Below are 24000 nucleotides of genomic sequence, written 5' to 3'. Positions count from 1 at the left end.
AACGTTTGAGTCATGCATAAGAATTTATGAATATGCAAGAGATTGGTGTTTTTACAGGACAATCCTTTGTAAGGTGCACTCTTAGCTGAATACTAAGGCACCCGGCTGTATTTGTTAATTTTGCTTTATTTCTGTCTCCTAATTGTCTTTTTATTAAACTTTTAAAATTATACCAAAAGGTGAACATCGTTTTTCACAGTCATAAAACAAAGAATTTGGAATATAGGGCAGAATAAAATTTATTTTTATTAATCAAAAGTTAAAACATGAAATCTTCACTAGTGCAGCTTGCCAGTGTTAATGGAGGTTAAAGGACCTGACCAAGGTTTCTGACCATGAAACAAGCTATTTTTCTTTGAGGATATTGAAAGATTAAAATATATTAGAATAGGCTTTTTTCCCATAACAGGGAAATAACAAAGTTTATCAGGAACTTAGCATTATTTTCATGACTACAAGAATATATTTGATGCTTTGAAGCTGATGTCAAGTCAGGCCATTAGAAAGATTCAGATTAGATGTTAGGAAGGAATTCTTCCCTGGCAGTTGAGGCAGTGGCACAGGTTGCCCAGAGAAATTGTGGCTGCCCCCATTTCTGGAAGTGTCCAAGGCCAGGCTGGAGAGGGCTTGGAGCTCCCTGGGATAGTGGAAGGTGTCCCTGCCCATGGCAGAGGGTGGAAGTGGATGTTCTGTTAAGGTCCCTTCCAATCCAAAGCATCCCAGGACTCTGATCTCTAATGTCAATGCCTTACCTTTAGCTACTGTGAGCCCTACTGGTGTCAGGCAAACTTGAAGTTTCTTCTTTAACAACCACAGGTTAAGGTGCTGAGCTTGGGGCAGGTGAGAAGGGGCTGAGAATAAAACATACCCAGAATGTGGCTCTCGCTGGTAGTTGGGTGGACAAGGAGTGTCTATGCACTGGAAGCTTCCTCTCATATTGAAACACATCTGATTTGATCCACAACTTATGTTCTCTTCAAGACACTCATCAATATCTGAATGGAAAAACATGCAAAGGATCAACTGCTGGTAGAAGAATTAAAGGGTGAAAACCAAAGTGGGTAAAGGCTGAGCAGAGCCCAGACTGTGCCTCTGTTTGACCCTGCAGCTTGGAGCCCCATGTAATGTGAGGTCACAGAGGAATTACAGAGAATTCGAAGTTCCAATTGTCTAGTCTGCTGATGTTTTAAGAAACAATGAAGAATGGAATATAAAAACTTGAAATTTTGCATGCTGACTCTTAGATAGCCAATTCAGAGAGGTGGCTGAGCCATGTGCTGGGCCTGGTTTCTTTGCAGACCTCCCCCCTGAGCACTGCAGGGATGGCTCTCCGTACCTTGGCAGGTTTTGCCGTTGGGCATGAGGCGATATCCCACGGGACAGGCACACTGGAAGCTGCCCAGGCTGTTCCTGCACTCATGCTGACACGTGTCTCTGCTCTCACATTCATCAATGTCTGTGGAGAGAAGGACCAACACCTCAGCACTCCCTGAGCCTGCAATGAACAGGCACTTTTCCCCTATTTATGTACTGCAAGTGTATGGACAAAGCTGGTGGGAGCTGTCAATCTTTTCTTCTGATGGGGTTGAACATCTAAGACTAGATTGTCCTCTCCCCTTACCTGTGCCATTCCTTGTAACTCTGTAGGCACTAAGGACAACTTTGAGGGGTTCTTCCCCTTGGTGAAAAGCAATTGTGACAGATCTCAGCTGAGGAGAGCAGTTATGAGACAGAGCTCTGGGAAAAAGGGGGATGTGCCACCTGTGTCACTGCCAGGGTCATACAAACACAGTCCTGCCCAAAAAGCAATCTGAGCTGCCTGATAATCAATCAGCTGTTAAGCAACATGCTTAACATGCCCACACTAGTTACCTCACTAGAGGAAGCCTTGTCACTGGGGGAGTCTTCCTTACAGTCACTCCCTCCTCAGGCAAAGCTGTTTCCCTTTTAAACTGACCTTGCCCATGCCAGAGGGATGAATTAGGTTCAGCAGCTGGGAAAACTGTCACTAAATGCTCTACTTTTTTTTTTTTTTTTTTTTAAATCTCCCTCTCAAATACAGAAGTACCAGTACCAGACCACATTATGTGAAGTTTTCAAAGCACATTAACATGATTTAGACACATATAAAGCGCATATATTATTAAAATGTTAACGCCTTTTGAAACTTCTGCCTAGTTCCAGACAGCAGTAATCTCATGCAGGAGTTCAGACTTGCATGGTTTAATCAGTGGAACGAAGGTCTTTGCTTCCCCTCTGTCTGACTGACAAGGCTTGCATTAGATCAAAATGCAGAGAAGAGAAACAGATGTGACTACAAACCTCTGTGGTGTTAGCAAATCCTGATAGTTTGCCTATTGAAAGAATTTTCTTTAACAAAAGCATCATTTGGGGGTATTTTTCATATTAAACAATCATTTTAAGATTTAGATACTGAATTAAATAAAAGTTTCATGGAATATTAATATTATTAATATTCATGACATATTAATAAATTCCATCTGGAAGCTGGGATGAAGATGCAAATTTGAAACAAACCCTTCCTTCCCTCAGAGTTGTATTCCTGTGTCTCTCAGTTAAACTCCTATACCCTAACAATCCACATGGATATGACTACTGAAACCTCTCTGTAGCTTAAATACAAGGTTTGATGTCCTCTCCGTGCTCACTGAATTACACTGCAACCCCTTTTCATACATAAAATAATTGAAAAGCTTCTGTGCCTGTTGCCTGTGTGACAGTGACTGACAGTCCTGTGGCACTGCTGGCACTGGCCCCAGTGTGATAGATTCTAAGATGTTTATTCCAAACCTTTCTGACACAGATTACTGATGCCAATAGGAGTGTGACAGAAGCACTGTGACTAGACAGGCTACTGGTGGTTTTTGGAGTGTGAGAAGATTCACCAAGGTGAGCTACTGTCATCAGGAGAAAGAGAATAACAAAGGCAAACAGGTAATAAGAGTACAATTAAAACAAGAGGTTATAAGGATGTTTGAGAACATTTCTGCTACAATGTGAGACAAGACAGCAGAGACCAGAACATGCAGAACACCCTCTGAATATTGACCAGGGTAACAGAAAACACAACCCCAGCACCACAAACCCTCAGCCCCTGGTAATTATCACACAGTAACCTAAGAAAAGGCCCAAAACAGAGTTGCATAGATAGGACTGACATTTACCTACACATCTGGCATTTCTTGCCTCATAGCCTTCAGGACAAGTTTCTCTAAGGTTCCTTCTAGTCCTGGAGAAAGGTATTCTGCTGTTCCTATACTCTGAGAAGGAGCTGTAGAGATTTGAGGAGTGCCTGTAATAGTGCTGCAGTTGCTGGTTGTCTCTCCCAGGAGAGAATTGAGCATAGTTATAGCTACTGTAATAGGCACCCGAATTTGGCACCCTCTCCAATCCGGCGCAAGATTTTCCATCACCCAGTAACTGTTGCCCAGGTGGACAGAAACACTTGAAGCTGCCGGGGGTGTTGGTGCAGTGAAGTGCACAGGGTTTAGGCACTTGTTCACATTCATTAATGTCTGCTCATGTGACATGATCCAGAGCCCCAAACCATGTGGAAAGGAGAGAAAACAAACAAAGAACACATAACTATACATATATATACACACAGATACTTATCTCAGTCTCAGGAACAAGCTGAAGACATAAAAGTGAGATTTGGAGGCAGTAAAACATGGAAAACATTAGGCCAAGCAGGCAGGATCCACTGTCCTGGAGTGTAAGAGACCTTCATTCTCCCACAGGCTGATGTGACTGTGCTCACCAGGACAGGAGCCCTGCTGAGGCCTCATTTCAGCCTCAGCTGCTCAATACTCTCTTAATAATTGGGTTTTTTTCCTTAAGTGCTCCACAGAGGAGTGGAAGAAGCTGCTGGGCCCTTCTTAAAAGACAATGCTTAACACAGAGCATTCCAGAGAAGTACAGTGCTAGAAATTCCTTATACCCCACACTAAGGGAAGCACAACAGGCTCTGATGTGGTTATTGTGCCTCGTGTTGGGGGAATCATAGAATCATGGAATGCTGGGGGTTGGAGGAACCTTAAAATTCAGCCAGTGCCACCCCCTGCCATGGGCAGGGACACCTTCCACTATCCCAGGCTGCTCCAAGCCCCATCCAGCCTGGCCTTGGACACATCCAGGGATCCATACCCAGGGATCCAGGGGCATCAAGCTCAAGAATGTGTTTCGAGGCTGCAGGGGCAACAGGTTGGGTATGTTGTAACTTTTGATGCTGTTATTGGTCATTCCAGTTGTGACAGGTAGGAGACTTAAGAGTTCATATTAATTCACTTTTGGACAATTAAAAAATAGAATTATTTTTGCTTTCCTAAGCAATGTATTTTTCTTTTTAGTTGTTTAAATTGCAGTCCAAAGTTATTAGAGCCACCCCAGCAGTAAATATCATCCTTAAATCAAAACTGAGTGCTGAGCATAGAAATGGTAAAGGCCTTGAGGGTACAACATGCTGAGCATCCTTCCCTCCAAGTAACAAGGAGTGCTCTTGGGACTGCAGGACTTCTCCCACAGTCTCTCTTGACACTGCCAGAAAGAAATTTTCTATAGTTTTTATTAAGTTACTTCAGGCTCAGCTGGAAATTTGACATATATTGTATTTCTTTTCAAACTTAGTATTTCTTCACCAGAAAAGACAAAAGTATTAATTATAAACAACCCTGCAATGACCAGAAATAAAAAACCTGCTACTAAAGTATATCACAACATATCTATAATTGACGTATATTATAAACATTCTCCTACTAGAAATTAAAGATGATCTTAATGGCAACTCAACAATAGTTTAATTAATTTATAATAGTGTGTATTCTTTCCATTACTATTGGAAAAATGCCATTAAGCAAGTGTTACAGTTTCATTTGGATCCCCTATGAAGAGAGGCTTTTCAGCACAGCTTGCAACTCCCACAAGTTCATGGGAATAGTATTTAAAAATCAATATTCTCAGAAATATAGCAGAACATTAGGCTGCATTTTTATGAAGTCGTTAATATTTGATACATTTAAGGTTTTAAACAATTTAGGGGGATATTAATAATTAAATGTTTTAAGAGTTGAAAATCCAGAAGCAGAAATTGCAGAGTGTTACAGTATTTTCCAGCTGTTATTTGGAAAACACACAACTGAAGCTTCACATATTCCTAGAATTATCCTTAACATAGAATTTTCAGGTGTTACAAACAAGAATTTCACTTTACGTATGGAAACAACTAATCTGAATTTTAAGTGTATTCATCTCAGCAAGTGCTTAAGATGAAAAATTTATTATTCATATATATGTTAAAGAAAACAAACTCATTATTTCCTTAGCAGTTAAATGCTGACTTTTACATTCTGTACCTGCCTAAAATAAATTAACACTGATGTCTTTATGACAACCAAAGTCCTTGGAACAAGTTGTGGATAAGCAATAGAAGATTATCACAGACATTATGAAAGACAACAGGTGAAAACTGGAGCAATTTCTTCTGCAAGAGCAGCCTGTGCAATACAAGCAGAACAGACTGCAGAGAGTCCCCAGAGTTGGTTCCAGGGATGCCTCTGTGAGAAGAGGCTACTGAGGCATGGTAACCCTAATATTTACAAGAACAAGGTAAAATTAATTTGAAATTGAAATAGCTACATTTTCAGGCTATAATTTGAAAATCAGTACCTGATTTTATATTCTAGATAGCCTTGCATGTGTAATCTGCACTATAGCAGCTTTTAGTAAAGCCCTTCCACCTATGTGGAGAGAAAAGAACAGAGCTCCCAGAAATGCTGTAATTCAGGTAAATGGGCAGGCAGAGCTCCGTGGGAGTCACAAAGGAGCATCTTATCCCCGTCCAACAAATAAAACAGGGTACTGTGGCACAAAGGCCTTTACCCAGGGTAAAGATGGCACAGGCAGGAGCAAAGTTCACTTTTGTTTCAGTCTTGGGCCCTACTTACTTTTCAACTCCTCCCGTGCTCACTGTCAACAGTGACAATAAAAACTGGATTTTATTAACAAAATTAATACTTTGGATCAGTCTATATTTTAAATATATTTTAGGAATGTAAAAATTCCAACTATAAAAACACCTTAGGAGGGAGCTTTCAGTGGCCCTTGGTCAGAAAGTAGCTTTAAGGCTCCTGGTGTTCTGTGAAAACCTACAGTCCTAGACTTCACCTGGCTTCTTCCTGTCAGAAGTTTAAATGGCTTAAATATAAGTTAAGAGTCTGGGATTAGTTTTATTTCAGTACAGAGGCAGATGGCAGAAGTAATATCTTGGTCTACAGCCAAACACTTAATGCAATTTAATCTCTTTAAAAAAATACCAAACATTCCTGGTTTTTGACAGTCCAAAATCTTAGGTTGTTAATAAAATAAAATAAGAAAAAGCTCTTTATCACTTAGGAGAGTTAATCCTGAAGAAGTCATCAGGGAGGAATGCTTTTCTGACATGATACATAACAGCAACCAAAACCACCCTCACTCGGTATCACATACCTGCATTCAGAAATCCTCATTATCAGGAGGCCAGCTCTTACATTTTAAATATTTGACATAAATGCAGTAAAGGTGATTCTAAATGATCCTACTGCCTTCCTGAAGTCTCTTAAATGCCAGGGGAAGTGCTTATCCACTTGCTCTGGCCCCACACATTAAACTCTCTTGCACCCCATGTCAGAGCTCTGGAGCCTCCTGTGACATGGGAGAAAACCTTTCGTGGCTTTATGCTAAAGGTGGAACAGGGAGTGACTGCATGGTTGGCATTCTTGTGAGTGCCAGGGATCCTATTCCTTCCCTGCTGGGAGCCATCCATGCCAGGAGGGGAGCACTGAGGAGGAAATGCAGAACAGACCCCTGTGCTCTGCCTGCTGGGGAACACCCCTGGCAGTCCTGATGGGGGATAGGTTTATTTGGGATGCTCAGGAGCCAAACTCAGTTCTGGGTCTGTTGGGCCTCTTGCAGCTCCTTGGCAAGTGCTCCCTATGGGAACCCACATGACTCCCTGTGTGACTGCCTTCAGGGGTGAGCCAGGGCAGGCCAGGGCTCAGCCAGACACATCAACAAACCCCACCTGATTTTTATAACTGAAGCCTCCTGTGCAGTGGTGATTTGCCACATCCATCCACCAGTGCTCTGAGACCCTCTTACACTTTATTTTCAAAGTATGGCCCCAAACCAATCTGTTTGGAACCATTTAGCTCTGACTGTATTTAGAACGGAACACTTTTAAATGGGCAATTTGGAAACACAGAGCAAACTTGTCTCTACAGCATGGTCTTGCACAGGGACAGCACTGCTGTTGTGTTGCAGCAGAAAGGCAAAAGCAGAGCAAAGGTGTGAGAGGACTGAGTGGCAGCTTACCCACGCAGGGCCTGGCTGTGCCCTGGGAGCGGAATCCTCGCGGGCACACGCAGCGGTAGCTGCCGCGGGTGTTCTCACACAGCTGGTTGTAGCGGCACTGGTGCGACCCCGACCGACACTCGTCAACATCTGCAGCACACAGCAAGGAACAGTCACAGCTCTGCAACATCCTTACAGGGGGAGGAAGCTGTGACTGCTCCATCCCTGGAAATGTCCAAGGATAGGCTGGATGGGGCTTGGAGCAGCCTGGGATAGTGAATGGTGTCCTTGCCCACAGCAAAGGGTAAAAATAGGTGATTTTTAAGGTCTCTTCCAGCCCAAATCATCCCATGATTCCACTGGAACAAAAGCTTTGGTACCACCTATGACATCAGCTGTGCTTAAAACCCTCCCTGATAAGCAGCAGGGACCTGTGATCTTGATTGAGAGCTCCTGAGCCAAACTCTTAAGAAATCATGCATACACAGAGCAAAATATTTCAGTCAGTGAATAACTGAAAGAAATCAAGGTGCCAACACAGAAAAGACACCAAAGGAAATCCCACTTTTCTTGCTTAAGAACTAGAGGTGTCAAGGGTACATCTGCTTTTTATTTCCAGCTACAAAAGAAGTTAAATATAGATCTTCCATAAGCGAAAACAAGTTGGTGTTTTAGTATGTGCAAGTATTAATAACAGGAGGTGGACAATCTTCAGGATTATTTAAAAAAATAAACATCATCACTGTCCCTGTGTTTCCCATAACCACACAGAGCATTAATGCTTCTACTCACCAATGCAAGTCCCATTCTCGGCTTTGGTCATTCCACTGGGACACAGATCAATGCACTTATAGCCACCACGGGTGTTCTTGCAGAGCTGATCAGGCCTGCACACGTTCTGCCTGCACTCATTGACATCTTATTCAAACAAAAGCCAAAAAAAAATGTGCAGGATTGGACTCAATTATGTAATGAAATTACCCTGTGTCCACACATTGAATCATTTCATGCACAAAGATCAGTCAGCCCAATTCTTGCTGCCTCTGGCTTTCAGTACTACTTGACAGATTCCAAAATGTACATCAAGAGTATTATCCATAGCAACACTTTCTTTCGTAAGCAAATAGAGCAACAAATAAATGTTGAACTCTGTTAGAAAGAGGGAATGGACATTCAGAACTTCATCCCTACCTATGCATTTTCTGCCCTTCAGCTGGAATCCTGGGTCACAGCCACAGTGGAAACTTCCTATGGTATTGAAGCAACGCTGATGGCAGGAGTTGGACTCTTGACACTCATTAATGTCTGTGGAACAACACAGATCCTTGGCACCAGGGCTGGGAGTTGCCCCCTGGGCATTACCTGAGCAGCGTTTGGCTGAATTCTGCTCAGGAGTGTTTGCTGCTCTCTCATCTTTGTACAAGAAAACACACACGGGACACAAACCCAAGAATGCCAAGTTCTTCTCTGATGGGATTTTAAATTTACTTCTAAAGACAGAAGAAGCAAAAGATTAAGAAACAGAACAAACCTATAGGAAAACGAGACCTGCAAAAATCTGCAACCTTAAGAATGGAAATTTCTAGACAGGTACTTGGAGACACCCCCTAAAGTGAGTTTCAGTTGCAGGAGAGCTGATGCCCCCGAGCCACAGCCCGTGTGTACCTTGGCAGCTGAAGCCGTCGGGTGTCCTGCGGAAGCCGCTCCCGCAGCGGAGCACGCAGCGGAAGGAGCCGGGCAGGTTCTCGCAGTCCTGCCCTGCATGGCAGCTGTGCCCTCCCAGAGCACACTCATCGATGTCTGCAACGGGAAATGAGCTGCAAACCCCGCACAGGGGACACACTGACCAGCGCCTTCAGCACAAGCAACTAGAAACATGTGACTGAAAATACATTCAGCTATGAAATAATTACAATACCACCAATAAATTGTGTTCTTATGAGAAAATGGCCTGAATAAAACCTTTCCTTAGCAATTTAAGTGCCTCTTAAGGTATTTTAAGGCCTTAAATTATCTAAGGGAGATTTATATCTAAGCTGTCCCCAGCAGCACCTTTCTTACCCTGACACGTTCTGCCATCAGCAGAGATGGTGAGGCCTTTGGGACAGGAGCAGTAGTAGGATCCCACAGCATTGTGACAGGTGTGGGAACAAGGATTTCCCACAGCACATTCATCTTCATCTGGAACAAGAAAATGTTTGAAAAACCAGTGAGATTTCCCAAGAAACTACTCCAATCTGATCCTTCCTCAGAGGGGTGTGACTAGTAAAGCCCACAGGGCAAAACCAGATCCGGCAATTCCCTTCACTGCAACCTTTCAAGAGGTAATGTACTAAGTCTACAAAATCATGTCAGATGATTTCTCCCTAAGACAACCCCGACTCTAGAGAGACAGACAGTGCACTCATGTACTTCTCTCCACCTCCAACCCAAGCAAGAACACATGGGCACTTGTCTGAGGTGCCAACACACATCCTTTCCTCCACACAGGTCACCTGAGTCCTTCATTGCTCTGCAGGCTCAGCAGAGCCTGAGGCTCAGTGTCCTCCACGTGTACCTGAGGTACTGATTTAAAAGCTGTCTGGGCACTACTCATATTGCAGATGAGGATGGAAGTAACATCTTCAACTGCCCTTGGATACACAACCTTTTAGCAAGGATAACTCATGCTTTTTGAAGTGCATACTTTGAATTCTAAATAAAGAGTATGTAGGTTCTGGTGGTTTAACAATGTGTCCAGCTCTGGAGCCAGGCTGGGAGAGCTGGGGGTGTTCACCTGGAGAAGGGAAGGCTTCATGGAAACTTCAAAGCCCCTTCCAGTGACTGAAGGGGCACCAGGAGAGCTGGAGAGGGACTTGGGACAAGGGCCTGCAGGGACAGGACACAGGGAATTGTTTCCTGCTGCCACAGGGCAGGATTAGATGGGATGTTGGGAAGGAATTGTTCCCTGTGAGGGTGGAGAGCCCCTGTCACAGGGTGCCCAGAGAAGCTGTGGCTGCTCCTGGATCCCTGGAAGTGTCCAAGGCCGGTTTGGACAGGGCTTCGAGCACCCTGGGCTAGTGGAAGGTGTCCCTGCCCATAGCAGTGGTGGAAATAGGGGATTTTTAAGGCCCCTTCCCACCCAAAGCACTCTAGGACTTCATGGTTACAGCCACCCGTGTCAGTCATTACCTGAGCAATAAGGCCCGGAGGAGTCCAAAGCAAACCCCACAGGGCACTGGTTGCTCCGATCCCCTGTATGATAAAACAAGCACGTGTCACTTGTGGATAGAAATATGGCCATTCCTTTACTTTAACAGTAAGAATTGCAGCCCAGCAATTTTACAATATTTATTATATTTCAACACCAAAACAGAATCTTTTAAATCCAGCCTTTAGTGGTTTTTCTACTTTGGCATTAAAAGTCAGTATTGCATGGCTTGTGCTGATTTGAATAACATTGAACAGGTGTGTGGGGGTCCCCTTAGAGTGAGCTGCAAGTTCCACCCCAGCCTAATGCATCCTGGAGAGTTTCTTATTGAAAGAATAAAGACCATTCAGTTTTACTTCACAAGAAAGGAAGACAATAGACCCAAACCAAACAAATCAACATCTCACAGATCTTAGGTCACTGCAGAAGAACACAACCATGTGCTACAAACTGCAATGCAAAACTTAGGGAGAGACTCCTCAAAGGACACAGGGCTTTGGCCGCTTGAAAACTGAAATTTAAAAAACAAAATTTAAAAAAATCCCAAGCACCAGTATCTTAATTGTTGGAGGAAATAAATGCAAGTTCAGTAGAGGTTTAGCCAGATCTAATCACAGGCATATCTTGACCCAGGGACTCCCTTTTATCAGATCTCTTTTTAAATTAGAAAAAAAAGTATTTGGTTTTCAAATTGTACTAGTCAAATGAGTCCCTAGTCTGGCCAAAGTGGGGAAAACCTTATTTTACTTAATTTAGAATGTTGTTACTGAAAAGAAAACTGAGACTGGCAATTGCTCTGTTTCATTTACTTCCAAACCAGAGTAATTTCTCTACTACTTAAAAACAAATCCAAATAACATTAAAAAAGTAACAGGCCAGTTTGCTCATTAATTAGAGCTTCTCAATGGAAAATCTGCTCACACATAGCCATGACACGGGGGCATGGTCACTCAGGTCCATAAAAGCCAGCAGTTAGCAACGCTACCTAATAGTGAATTTACGGGTACATCAACAAGACTTTCAGGTGCTGGGATCTACACTAAAGCTACCCAAGTTTCACAGAATTTCCTTTTGAGACTATGGGTGACTCAATGAATTCTAGAAAGAGAAGATACTCTTTCCCCATTATTTGATTTCCGGGAGGGCCTAGAGCAATACCTTTGGCAATGGAGGCCTGGATTTTGAAAGCCACAGCTTCCTCCAGCGGGTTGTACTCTGTTGTGATGGAGGCAGCGTGCAGTGTTTGCACCAGGAAGGGCATCCTCCCCTTGCTGGAATCGTAGGTGATGGTGTGGTTCCACGTGTAGGGAACGCTGACTCCATCTGCGGTGAAGAGGCGCGTGGAGTGTGCGTGCAGCTGCCCAGGGCCTGTCTGGATGTAGTCCTCTGTGTAATCCTGCAACAGAACCCTGGTCATCAGCTGCTCCCACACCAGCACCACCTGGGCCTGTACTTCAGAGTTGTGAGATGCATTTAAAGAAAGGGGCTTATCTTAACCACTGAACAAAGGGTATTGCACACACACAGCTCCTTTTCACTCTTATTTTAACTGTTGAATCTTAACACTGCCTGGTCTATTACTTTAAAAAAGATACAGAGCGATGTACTGAGGATCCTGATGATGGAAGCTACAGCAAAGGATTTCTAAAAAATATCTTACTCCTCAATAACAATCTTTTGAGGTCTAAATATTTGGCTTTTATTATAAGTCAGATGCTGACAAATGTGCTAAATAAACAAGCGGTAAAGAAAAATTTTGCCACTGAAGAGGGATATAAATATTGGACATACTACATATTGCAGTTTTCCAAAATATCAACAAATTTGGGTATATTTGTTACTTGGTGGGATTAATACAGTAAAATACTGGTTACCTGCTACTAAGTCAGAGAGGTTAAATACGCACCTTTCTAGCTCTGCCCAAAGCAACACCGACACACCAGACATCAGTAACTGCCCTGAAGACCCTCCTCAACACTACCTGCCAACATCTCAAACTCTTGCGAGACCAATATCACCCTCCTCTGAGAACTTTCTGCTTTCAAAGGCAACATCAGCATCATCAGTTCAACCAGGCACAAAAGAAGTCACACACAGCACAGCAGGTTTCAGAACTCAATGTTTCCTGCTTTCCTCTGGGTGAGAGAAGTACAAATTCATGACAGCAGAGGTGGTACCTGAAGCAGCTTTACCTTGACACTGACATCAGCCACCGACTGGAGCTGCAGCACGTGGCCACTCACAACAACATCCAGCAGCAAGGCCCCATCCGCGTCCAGGCCCCGGGCAATGTGCGTCATGCGCAGGATCTCACCTGGCAGTACAACAGCACACTGATTTATCACACGTTCCAAACACAGACTCCCAACAGCCACACCGAATTGAAACTGGAGTCTCTTGACCAGTTATTTATACTTACACTTTGTAAGGTGTACCATGCCCATGAGAAAAAACATGACACATTTCAAACTACAGCTCTGAAAGATGGAATAAAGCCTCAGAAGGCCACAGTCAATCTGCAAATATTAGTGTAAGCACAAGACCCAAATTTCAGCAGTGGTCCTCTGCTGTCTTTTCAGAAATATAGCATCTATCTGGCTTACTGGACACAGAAAGAGCTGGTCTATCCCAGCAACTCACCAGTTGCAAACTCCACTTGAGTTTCTCTCTTGAAGACAGCATCAGTGAGTGTAAACCCATTCATTGCTTCCCCAATTTCTTTGGCAGTTGTCCAATAAACTGGGCTGAGTATGGAAATGAGCTTTCTCATCGCTGGGCCTGAAGGAAACACCACAGAAAATTTGGGAGCTTTTATCTCATCACAGACCCATATGCACAAGAGCTGAATATGAAGACCTAGAACTAGTGTAACCCTCCAAATTTAAACCAGAAGACCATAGGTATTGGTGCATTCAGAGGAAAAATTGATTAAAGTCAAAAAGGCCTACCAAGGGTCCGAGGGACGTTGGTGATCTTTGCCTGTATCACTCTGGTGTCAGAGTCCGGGCTGTCTGTTACTGTGGCATTCAGGAAAGCAATCCCAAATTCCACGTCATTGATATTGCCAATGATGCTGCCCTTGGCATGTGCAGGCCCACCTGTGCAAGGGATGGGGGAGAGGCAAACCACAATCCCATGTGATATGCACTGTTAGGTATTGTTGGGGAGAGAGAAGCGAGCTGAAATTGCAGGGCAGATTTAAGCCCAAAAAATTAAATCACCCGGTCAACTGGCCAAGATGAGAGAGAGCACCAGTGAAATCAGGAGAGCCACAGGCTTTCACCACCTGGCACTGTGTGTAGGCTGTAAATACTCACCAGGACACGCGTGGGTGTTGCACCTGGATATCTGGGAGGAGTCCCCAGGGCAAGGACGGCCACGGTTTAATGGGGCTGGGCTGCTGCACAGGCGCACCCGGGTCTGCTCTCCTCCTCCACAGGAAGCAGAGCACTGACTCCATGATTGCCACTGCCCCCAGTTTCCATCCACTGCAGAATAAAGAGAGCAATTTTTCAATTTAAATACTTCAGGCTGCGTCGGTTATGGTGAAGTCAATTCCTTTCTGGAGGAACCAAGGTTCTAAAGGAATAACTCAAAGGAGAATAAAACCATTGTAACGGGCAGATGTGAACATTCTTGCCATCAGAAACACAGAATCCCAGATGGGTTTGGGCTGGAAGGAACCTTAAAGGTCATCCTGTCCCACCCCCTGCCATGGGCAGGGGCACCTTTCACTGATCCAGCTTGCTCCAAACCCCATCCAACCTGGCCCTGGATGCTTCTGTGGGTGGTCTACATTCATTATGTGGCATATACTCTGATGCCTTGCAGGGAAAGTTGCATTCCTGCTCCTGTTGTGAGCACTGACCTGGGCACAGGTCCGTGCTGCACCTCTGGATCTGCACATCAGCCCCAGCACAGGCCCTGCCGCCGCTGGCCGGGCGTGGGTTGTCACAGCTTCGGTACCGCCTTGTCTGGCCCCCGTTGCATGTCCGACTGCAAGTTCCCCAGCTGCTCCATGGGCCCCAGTTGCCATGAACTGCAAGAGTAAGTCAGATTTTATCTTCCTCGGGGATTTAAAACGAGACAGTCAATCTGGGAAAATACTTTTGTTGGAGAGCAACTTCTAAATTTTCTTTTCCCCACAAGAAAACAACCAAACCCAGAGAGCGGGTGAACAGCCCAACCCAAAGCACTTACCTGGGCAAGGATCACTGTTGCAAAAATCCATTTGTATGTCACTCCCCTCACACTTGTGTCCCCCGAACTGTGGGTCTGGGTCAGAGCAGTGGCGTGTCCTCTGCCTGCTGCCTCCCCCACAGGACACGCTGCAGGCGCTCCAGCTACTCCACAGAGACCACTTCCCATCCACTGGAGAGAGAGGCATGGCAGTTACAGCCTCTGACTCCAGCAGTAATACAGCACAGCAGTGCTACATCAGGGAAAACTGAACATGGATGCCACTGACTCTCTACAGCATCTCAGCTACTCAGGGATTTCTCCCCAGGGACCAGGGGTGCAGGTGGGTGAGAGCTCCACCAGCCCTGGCCATTTGGGGTGGGACCAGAACTCCCCATACTCTGGGCTGAGCCCCCAGTGTAGGCAGCAGGGGAGGGGGGATTCTGCCCATCTGCCCTTCTCCTCAGGTGAGACCCCACCTGCACAGCTGCCCCAGCCCTGGGGGCAGAAGCACAGGAAGAACATGGAGCTGCTGGAGAGAGTCCAGAGGAGGTCCCAGAGCTGCTCCCAGGGCTGGAGCCCCTCTGCTCTGGAGCCAGCCTGGGAGAGCTGGGGGTGTTCACCTGGAGAAGAGAAGGCTCCAGGGAAACTTCAGAGCCCCTTCCAGTGACTAAAGGGGCTACAAGAGAGCTGGAGAGGGACTTGGGACAAGGGGAAATGGCTTCCCACTGCAAGAGGGCAGGGTTAGATGGGATACTGGGACAGAAGTCTTCCCTGGGAAAGAGGGGAGGACCAGGCACAGAGAAGCTGTGGCTGCCCCTGGATTCCTGGAAGTGTCCAAGGCCAGGCTGGATGGGGCTTGGAGCACCCTTGATCTAGTGGAAGGTGCCTCTGCCCATGGCAGGGGTAAAATGAGATGGGCTTTAATAAAGTCCACCATCACAAGGTCAGTTCTCCCTTCTACTGCTTCCTGGTCTCGATGATCTGTGTAGGATCTGGCAAGGACAAAATGGAGCATGAAGCCAGAAGGCTCAGTCTGACATGTTGCACATTGCAATCCACGGAATTTCCCTCCACTATCCCTGCACTCAGCCAAATATAAAAGTCCTATTTCAGAAATGTGATTTTTCCTATCCTCTCATGAAGCAGTCATTGAAATGTGGAAGAAAAGGATAAATGAGTAAGAGAATATAAGAAAATTTAAAAAAGAAATAATTAGGAAACCTATCATTTAACTATCAATAATTTAAAATGTGGCTTCTGTGAGGTAAAGCAACAAGGATAGAGAAAGAAATCCCATTTGTAGGCTCTGCAGTAGATGCTAAGTAGTGACAGAGTCAGTGACAATAAAAAGCTTGAAGGGGAGTTTTTTCAGGGATTTCACGGAAACCATTACCCAAGACTGAAGCAGAACTGGGGAAGGGAAGGAGAAGTTTGGTCTCACCTGGGCAGCGCCGGCGGTAGCAGAGCTGGAGCTGAGTGTCAGGGCCCTGGCAGCGGGGGCCGCCGTGCGCCGGGGCCGGGCTGGTGCAGAGCCGCAGCCGTGTCTGGGTGCCCTTCCCACACGTGGTGCTGCACTGTCCCCACGGCCCCCACGGGCTCCACTCGCCAGCCACTGCAACAGCACCACAGCTTGGACACTGCCCCACAACTGGGGTATCCCTGATCCCCCCACACTGCCCCACAACACACACCTGGGGCATCCCTGATCCCCCCACACTGCCCCACACCTGGGGTATCACTGATCCCCCCACACTGCCCCACAACTGGGGTATCCCTGATCCCCCACACTGCCCCACACCTGGGGTATCACTGATCCCCCCACACTGCCCCACACCTGGGGTATCACTGATCCCCCCACACTGCCCCACAACACACACCTGAGATATCCCTGATCCCCCCACACTGCCCCACAACTGGGGAATCACTGATCCCCCCACACTGCCCCACAACACACACCTGGGGTATCACTGATCCCCCCACACTGCCCCACAACTGGGGTATCACTGATCCCCCCACACTGCCCCACAACACACACCTGGGGTATCCCTGATCCCCCCACACTGCCCCACAACTGGGGTATCACTGATCCCCCCACACTGCCCCACAACTGGGGTATCACTGATCCCCCCACAACACACACCTGGGGCATCCCTGATCCCCCCACACCGCCCCACAACTGGGGTATCACTGATCCCCCCACACTGCCCCACAACTGGGGTATCCCTGATCCCCCCACACTGCCCCACAACTGGGGTATCCCTGATCCCCCCACACTGCCCCACAACTGGGGTATCACTGATCCCCCCACACTGCCCCACAACTGGGGTATCACTGATCCCCCCACACTGCCCCACAACACACACCTGGGGTATCCCTGATCCCCCCACACTGCCCCACAACTGGGGTATCCCTGATCCCCCCACACTGCCCCACAACACACACCTGGGGTATCCCTGATCCCCCCACACTGCCCCACAACTGGGGTATCACTGATCCCCCCACACTGCCCCACAACACACACCTGAGATATCCCTGATCCCCCCACACTGCCCCACAACACACACCTGAGATATCCCTGATCCCCCCACACTGCCCCACAACACACACCTGGGGCATCCCTGATCCCCCCACACTGCCCCACAACAGACACCTGGGGTATCCCTGATCCCCCCACACTGCCCCACAACAGACACCTGGGGTATCCCTGATCCCCCCACACTGCCCCACAACACAAACCTGAGATATCCCTGATCCCCCCACACTGCCCCACAACACACACCTGGGGTATCCCTGATCCCCCCACAACAGACACCTGGGGTATCCCTGATCCCCCCACACCGCCCCACAACACAAACCTGAGATATCCCTGATCCCCCCACACCGCCCCACAACACACACCTGAGATATCCCTGATCCCCCCACACCGCCCCACAACACACACCTGAGATATCCCTGATCCCCCCACACCGCCCCACAACACACACCTGAGATATCCCTGATCCCCCCACACCACACACCCAGGACATCCCAAATCCCCCACAAAATGCCATGAGCAGTGGACCAAACAATCAGCACTTTGACAAGTGGAGATGGACCCTGTAATTTCTGTTTTTTGACTACATGACTTCATCACCACCATGGAGCACCAGAACTGAACACTTCATCAAATCTGGAGTTTTTCAATTCCCTTGGTAGGACTGAGGCCTGAGGAGGGCCAAAGCAGCCTGGCCAGAGAGCGGCAGCCAAAGCTGATTTTCCTGCCAAAGCCTAGAGAAACGAGTCTCAGGTCCACGGATGAGTGTTTGGCATCACAGTGGCAACAGAGCCAGGGAAAAATGAAAAAAATCAAACATTGCAAAGTGTACAGAAGGGAACATGTCAGTGGTGAAGGCTCTGAATAAACTCTAAGTTGTCAAAAGTAGGAAATACTCATGGGACAGGAAGGAAACCTGAACATTCAGGTAGCTGGGAGCAAAACGTAGCTAAAAATTATAACAGAGTAAAATATACAGATAAAATCTTAAGTTATTAAAAATAATTTTTACATAGCTTTAAATAGTTGGTTCTTATTTTAACTGGCTTGGCAGGAAAGGTTTAGCATAGAAAGAATTTACACTGTCAGGACATGGGTAACAAGTACTGGAAAACATTAGAATACAAATTGATATTTTTACTGGTGTAAAAAAAAGAAAATAAATTTTTGAGATTTCTTACACTTATTTCAGTGATTCCTGTTTCCAAGAACTCATGCCATTCAATTGAAAAAAAAGTAATTAACAACTAAAAATAAACTAAGATAATTTGGGTTTGGAGAAACAAAGAGACCTCTAAGAGAAGCCCCTCATGAAAATAAGGTTAAATAACTCTTCTTACCTGGGCAAGGCCTAAGATTGCACATGACTGACTCCAGAGTGCTACCCTCACAGGGCTTCCCTCCGTGCTGAACTGGTGGGTTACTGCAGGTCCTGCTCCTTGTCCTGTTCCCTTGGCCACAGCTCCTTGAACACTCTTCCCACAGCCCCCACTCCGACCAGCTCCCATCCACTAAGGGCCAGAAAATCCCAGTTTTCATTCAATAATAGTTTTGTGGTATTTATTGAAATTTTCTTTCCAAAATTAATTACAACTAATTAGAAAAATTAATCTTCCATAAAGATCTATGGTGACAAAAGTTCATTGTTTGGGCACTTAATGCAAGACACATTAAAAGTACCAATTCATTGCAGCTTTTCAGTACTTAAACAGGGTTTACAAAATAGAGGGAGGGAGACTGAGATAGGCAGACAGAGATAGGACACAGAGGAAAAGTTTTAAACTAAAAGGGGAGAAATTTAGATTAGGTATTTGAAAGGAATTGCCCTCTGTGAGGGTGAGGAGGCCCTGGCACAGGGTGCCCAGAGAAGCTGTGGCTGCCCCTGGATCCCTGGGAGTGTCCAAGGCAAGGCTGGACAGGGCTTGGAGCGATCTGGGGTAGTGGAAGGTGTCCCTGCCCATGGCAGGGGGTGGCACTGGATGGAATTCCAGGTCCCTCCAACCCATACCCTTGTGGGATTGTGTGACTGCAGCAGTACCTGGGCAGGGCTGGCGGTGGCAGCTGCGCAGGTCGGTGTGGGGCCCTTGGCAGCCGCGGCCCCCGTTGGCTGGCACGGGGCTGTCGCACTGCCGGACGCGCTCCTGCACACCCTGGCCACAGGTGACACTGCACGCCTGCCATTCCAGCCAGCTGGAGAACCCACCGTGCACTGCAACAAGAGCAGGGATGCTGCTGGGCACTGCTGGTGCCTACAGATCCCTCAGGCCAACACAGAGAAGTGAAAACTGTACCTCCTGACCCTTGGAAATCCATCTCACTTCACGTCATTACTGTGCAAAAATCTCTTACCATAGTTCAAAGACAATTGCTGCATATGCTCCTGAATGCTTTTCTTTAGAGACACAGTTCAGTTATGGCTGTGTTCTGAGGATGGAATCTGGTTCAAGACCCTTTCATTATGATTTTTGTCTCTCACCCTCCACAGCCTCTGTCTCTCCCTGCTGGCTGAGCATAATGGAAGAAAGTTTAATGAAAGAGAATCCCACTCAAACATCAGACTAGGCTTACCTTACACCTAATGCTTATAAAGTAGACAAGATCAAACATCTCATCCATAAAATGAATGATGAACCTTGACCACACTGGATCCAGATTAATGCTATCCTCTACCAGCTTCAAAGCCCCTCTGATGCTTTTTGCACCTACCCTGCACAGTCAGGGGTACTGTGACGAGGACGGATCCCAGGAGATTCCTGGCTACGCACTCGTACTCGGAGGTGTCGTCCCTCTGCAGCGCGGCGATGCGCAGGGAGCCGTTGGGCAGCAGGGTCACTCTGTCACCGCCCAGCACGGGCTGTCCCTGGCGGGACCAGCTGATGGTGGGAGGGGGCTCTCCCCTGGCCTGGCAGTCCAGCACCGCCGTGGCACCGGCCTCCAGCATGGTCCCCACCGGTTCAACAGTGATGACTGGGGGGCCTGGGAGAGAAAGGGTTCTTTGGGCAACAGCACATGGGCACAGGCTTGATTTAGCATTAAAGCCAGTGCAGAGAAGTCAGCTTACTTTGATTAAAATTATTATTGTTGATCCCCCACTGGCAAAATAGAAACACAGAATCCTTAAGGTTGTAAAAGACCTGTCAGATCACCAAGTTCAACCATCAACACAACACCACCACTGATGTTCACCACTAAACCATGTCCCCAAGTGCCACCAAACAGACACACGTTACAATGCCAACAATAAGATGGTTTGAACATGCAGCAATCTGAGGACTAAAGCAGCAAATAAGGCCAAGATATAAGTGCATATGCTCTTCTTTATTGCTAAAATGGGTTGTTTTTCATAAAACCCACAGGAAGGTGTTAATATTCATGTCCAGAAACAATTGAGAGGTAAGAACAGACTCGCACTGCTCGAGTCTACAGTAGGAAGGGCATGCTTAGAAAATTTTCCAACTAGTAAAGAAAATTCTAACGTTATCTTTTTTTGCCAAAAATAAAATATTGTCGGTGAAAATTAGGATTCACCTCATGCAACTTTATATGTTGAGAGTCTAGTTTATTCCTGTTGTATTGAGTGACCTCAGAGAAACAGGCCCTTTTGGAGAGTGATTCAGCTCATTCCATACTGGTTTCTATGATGAGGCTCAACCACCCTTTACATCCCTCTCTTCTTTGACCGCAATCACAGCTTAGACCAGACTCTCAAACATTCATGATGAAGATGCCCAGAGAAGTTCTTGGCTGCCTCATCTCTGTAAGTGTTCAAGGAGCAACCAGCTCTAGTGGAAGCTCTGCACACAGCAGATGATCTTTAAAGTCCCTTCTAACCCAAGACATTCTACAATTCCATGAAAGAGGAAATGAGTCCAAACCTCCAGGGCAGTGCCCAATCTGCAACACTTCCCCCAGGAGCTGTTTGCACCTCCCCACAGACAAGTTTTCCCTCCCTTAAGAGGCATTAAGCCTCCCTTTGAGCCTTACTCTGCAGGGTCAGTGTCAGGCTGCGCTCCACAACGCCCACATCGTTGGTTGCCACACACTTGTAGTCACCAGCATCTTCATTCTGAGGAACAAAACAGGGGCTCAGTCTACAGAGCCCTTCCTGGCAGGGAATTTTAACTCCAATTCAAAATGCAGACATGAGTTCATGGGGGAAAAACATGAGTCTTGCTGCTCATATTAGCAATTTTGATTTAGAATAAGAGATTTGCACATGGAAAATGCAATTGCTTTTCAGCTGTCCCATAGAACCCAGGCTTTCTTAAGGCAAAGAGCAAAGGTGCTGTTTAACTGGTCATGACCAGGATCTCACACACCAATAATTAATATGTGAATTCAGTCCTTCTGACAAGCAGGGAGAACTCTGACCTCCTGGCTTTTGCCTCAATAATTTGAGTCTTACTAGTCTTAATTAAAACATTTGTTAAAGGTAAAAGCAAAAAAGGATAAATATCTAGCTTGACTCTTTCAGACCAATATGATCAGGAATACCTTTATCAATCAAGTTCAAGGCAGACACTCAAAGTATCGGGGCATGACTCACCACAGTGCCATAGATAGCAAGGGAACCATTAACAAGCTGTCGGATCCTGTTGCTAATCTGAACTCCCACTCCTTTTCTGCTCCACTGGATGGTTGGAGGGGGATCTCCCCTGACTTCACAATTCAACATGGCATTGCCACCCAAGGGCTCAATTCGGCTGGAGTGATAATCCCCTTTGAAGACTGGAGGCTCTGAAAAAACAAGGGACGGCAGAGAAATAGTAGAGCCAAAATGAGGTGTTCCTAATGATAACTGCTGGCAGGGATCACTCACCTCACACTTTCTGGAAGGGGTATTTCAACCAGTTTGGATTTTTCCCATTTAGCCATTGGCAAGGTATTATATACTAGGGGGAATGGCTTTAAAATGACAGCAGGCAGGTTCAAATTGGATATTAGGGAGAAATTCTCCCCTGTGAGGGTGGTGAGACCCCTGGCCCAGGTTGCCCAGAGAAGCTGTGGCTGCCCCTGGATGCCTGGAAGTGTCCAAGGCCGGACTGGATAGGGCTTGGAGCACCCTGGGCTAGTGGAAGGTGTCCCTGCCCATGGAAGAGGGTGGCACTGGAGGAGTTTTAAGTTCCCTTCCCACCCATTCCATCGTGATTCCACTATCCAAACCCAATGGTTACAGGGAGCTGTCCAGCAACGACCTCAGCTGCTTTATTTCACATACCTTTGACATAGACAAAGCCAATGGCCTTAATGGAGCCCACTGTGTTCTCTGCAGAGCACACATAGGTGCCAGAGTCCTCCTTGGACACCCTCTCAATGAGCAGCTCACTGTGCCCATTGACATTGTCATACTGTGCTGGAAGGAGAGCAGGAAAAGGGTCATCCAGGGATTGAAATATACACAGTTCACAGGAGTGTTTGAATCTGTGCACTCTCTGCAGCACAGCTCAGAGGCCCTGTGCATCCCTGAGACATTCCAGGAACGCACAGAAAGTCACTGCTGTGACATTCGCCCACATGCACCTATTCACTTCAGCTGCCCCTTAATTTCAAGCATCTGCTCCTTGGATGCTGAGTAAATATCATCAGGTATTATTTTTTTTAGTGTGCTACATTATTGGCTACAGAAGAGGGACCTTTTTTAATTGTCTTCCTTACAGCTTTGTCTCAGAGGCAGTTTAATTACGTGACTGCATAACACTAAAGATATTCCTCACACAATCACTAACACTATATTCCAGCCAGAATTTTGTTCTTCCCTGCCCTGAACTGCAATGCTGGACAGGGGAAAAAATCTGCAGCCAAATGGCCATCAGGGACTCACCTGGAATGATGTTATTGTTAAAGGTCCACGTTATTCTGGGGACAGGTATCCCAGTTGCTTTGCAGGTTAACCTGAGCTGTTCTCCTTTGGTCAAGGCTATGTCTCCAGGCAGTTCAGTGAAAGCTGGGAGCACATGAACTGTCAGGGTGACCGTGTGTGTGTCCTCCCCAGCAGCGTTGGTGGCAATGCAGGTGTAACTGCCAGAGTCTTCAGGCTAGAAGGAAACATGGTGGGGAAATTTCAGCTGGGATATGTCCTACAGCTCAGATATATCCTACAGCACATGCCACTCATGTCAGTAAGAGAATCTTGAAAGGCTTGGAACAAGCATTCAGCAGAAATGCTCAGCTGAGCTCTTCCACTTCCCTAAATTTGAAGGATGACTAACACTTCTTTTTACTCTTCCTGAGCATTTACCACTACAAATTCTTCATAGATTTTACTCCCCAGTGGAAAATGAGAACTTTTATAATGATTTTGGAACATTAAGAACAAGGAATCAAAAACAATGACTAACCCAGAAGTGGATCTTATCACTGCCAAATGTGTCCAGTAATAGTTTAGATTTAGGGAACTTACCACAACATTGACCAAAATGAGGTCTCCACCAGGCACAGTCTGGAATTTTCCCACTGTGTCCCTTAGCAGTGTGTTGTTCTTCCTCCAGTTAATTGTTGGTGTTGGGATCCCCTCAGCCACACAGGACAGAACAGCCTGGGAACTCTCCGTGACCGTGTACTGCGTATCTGTGCTGCGGATCCTGGGTGGAACTGTGGGGAGGTCATGAAAAACATTTCTTCTGGGTATTATCCAAGCACAACACTGAACTGAAGAAAACCCTTGCCTGGACCTTCTGGACTGTCCATCTCCATCAATGACTGTGTGCCAAAATTCAAGAAACTGACCAATATTACAACTTAGTAACAC

The 24000-nt window shown here is 46.4% G+C and overlaps 1 protein-coding gene across 1 annotated transcript in view; it reads right to left on the bottom strand.

Annotated features, from left to right (window-relative positions):
* Positions 1 to 24000, bottom strand: part of HMCN1 (hemicentin 1) — a 173309-nt gene that overhangs the window by 2083 nt on the left and 147226 nt on the right. The window contains exons 82-106 of the mRNA XM_058842962.1: positions 23653 to 23843; positions 23074 to 23287; positions 22471 to 22605; positions 21799 to 21989; positions 21237 to 21318; positions 19959 to 20228; positions 19291 to 19461; positions 18593 to 18763; positions 16161 to 16331; positions 14738 to 14908; positions 14406 to 14576; positions 13855 to 14025; positions 13486 to 13635; positions 13178 to 13315; positions 12730 to 12851; positions 11696 to 11933; positions 10519 to 10581; positions 9409 to 9528; positions 9013 to 9147; positions 8539 to 8652; positions 8140 to 8265; positions 7369 to 7497; positions 3186 to 3536; positions 1337 to 1456; positions 869 to 995 (exon numbers count right to left, since the gene is read on the bottom strand). Of these exons, the coding sequence (XP_058698945.1) occupies positions 869 to 995; positions 1337 to 1456; positions 3186 to 3536; positions 7369 to 7497; positions 8140 to 8265; positions 8539 to 8652; positions 9013 to 9147; positions 9409 to 9528; positions 10519 to 10581; positions 11696 to 11933; positions 12730 to 12851; positions 13178 to 13315; positions 13486 to 13635; positions 13855 to 14025; positions 14406 to 14576; positions 14738 to 14908; positions 16161 to 16331; positions 18593 to 18763; positions 19291 to 19461; positions 19959 to 20228; positions 21237 to 21318; positions 21799 to 21989; positions 22471 to 22605; positions 23074 to 23287; positions 23653 to 23843 (4042 nt within the window). The remainder of the gene's footprint in view (positions 1 to 868; positions 996 to 1336; positions 1457 to 3185; positions 3537 to 7368; positions 7498 to 8139; positions 8266 to 8538; positions 8653 to 9012; positions 9148 to 9408; positions 9529 to 10518; positions 10582 to 11695; positions 11934 to 12729; positions 12852 to 13177; positions 13316 to 13485; positions 13636 to 13854; positions 14026 to 14405; positions 14577 to 14737; positions 14909 to 16160; positions 16332 to 18592; positions 18764 to 19290; positions 19462 to 19958; positions 20229 to 21236; positions 21319 to 21798; positions 21990 to 22470; positions 22606 to 23073; positions 23288 to 23652; positions 23844 to 24000) is intronic.

This window comes from Poecile atricapillus, chromosome 7 (genome assembly GCF_030490865.1).
Source record: "Poecile atricapillus isolate bPoeAtr1 chromosome 7, bPoeAtr1.hap1, whole genome shotgun sequence".
Taxonomy (NCBI): Eukaryota; Metazoa; Chordata; class Aves; order Passeriformes; family Paridae; genus Poecile; species Poecile atricapillus.
Note: the sequence above shows the minus strand (reverse complement) of the source record. Positions and strands in the feature narration are given on the sequence as shown.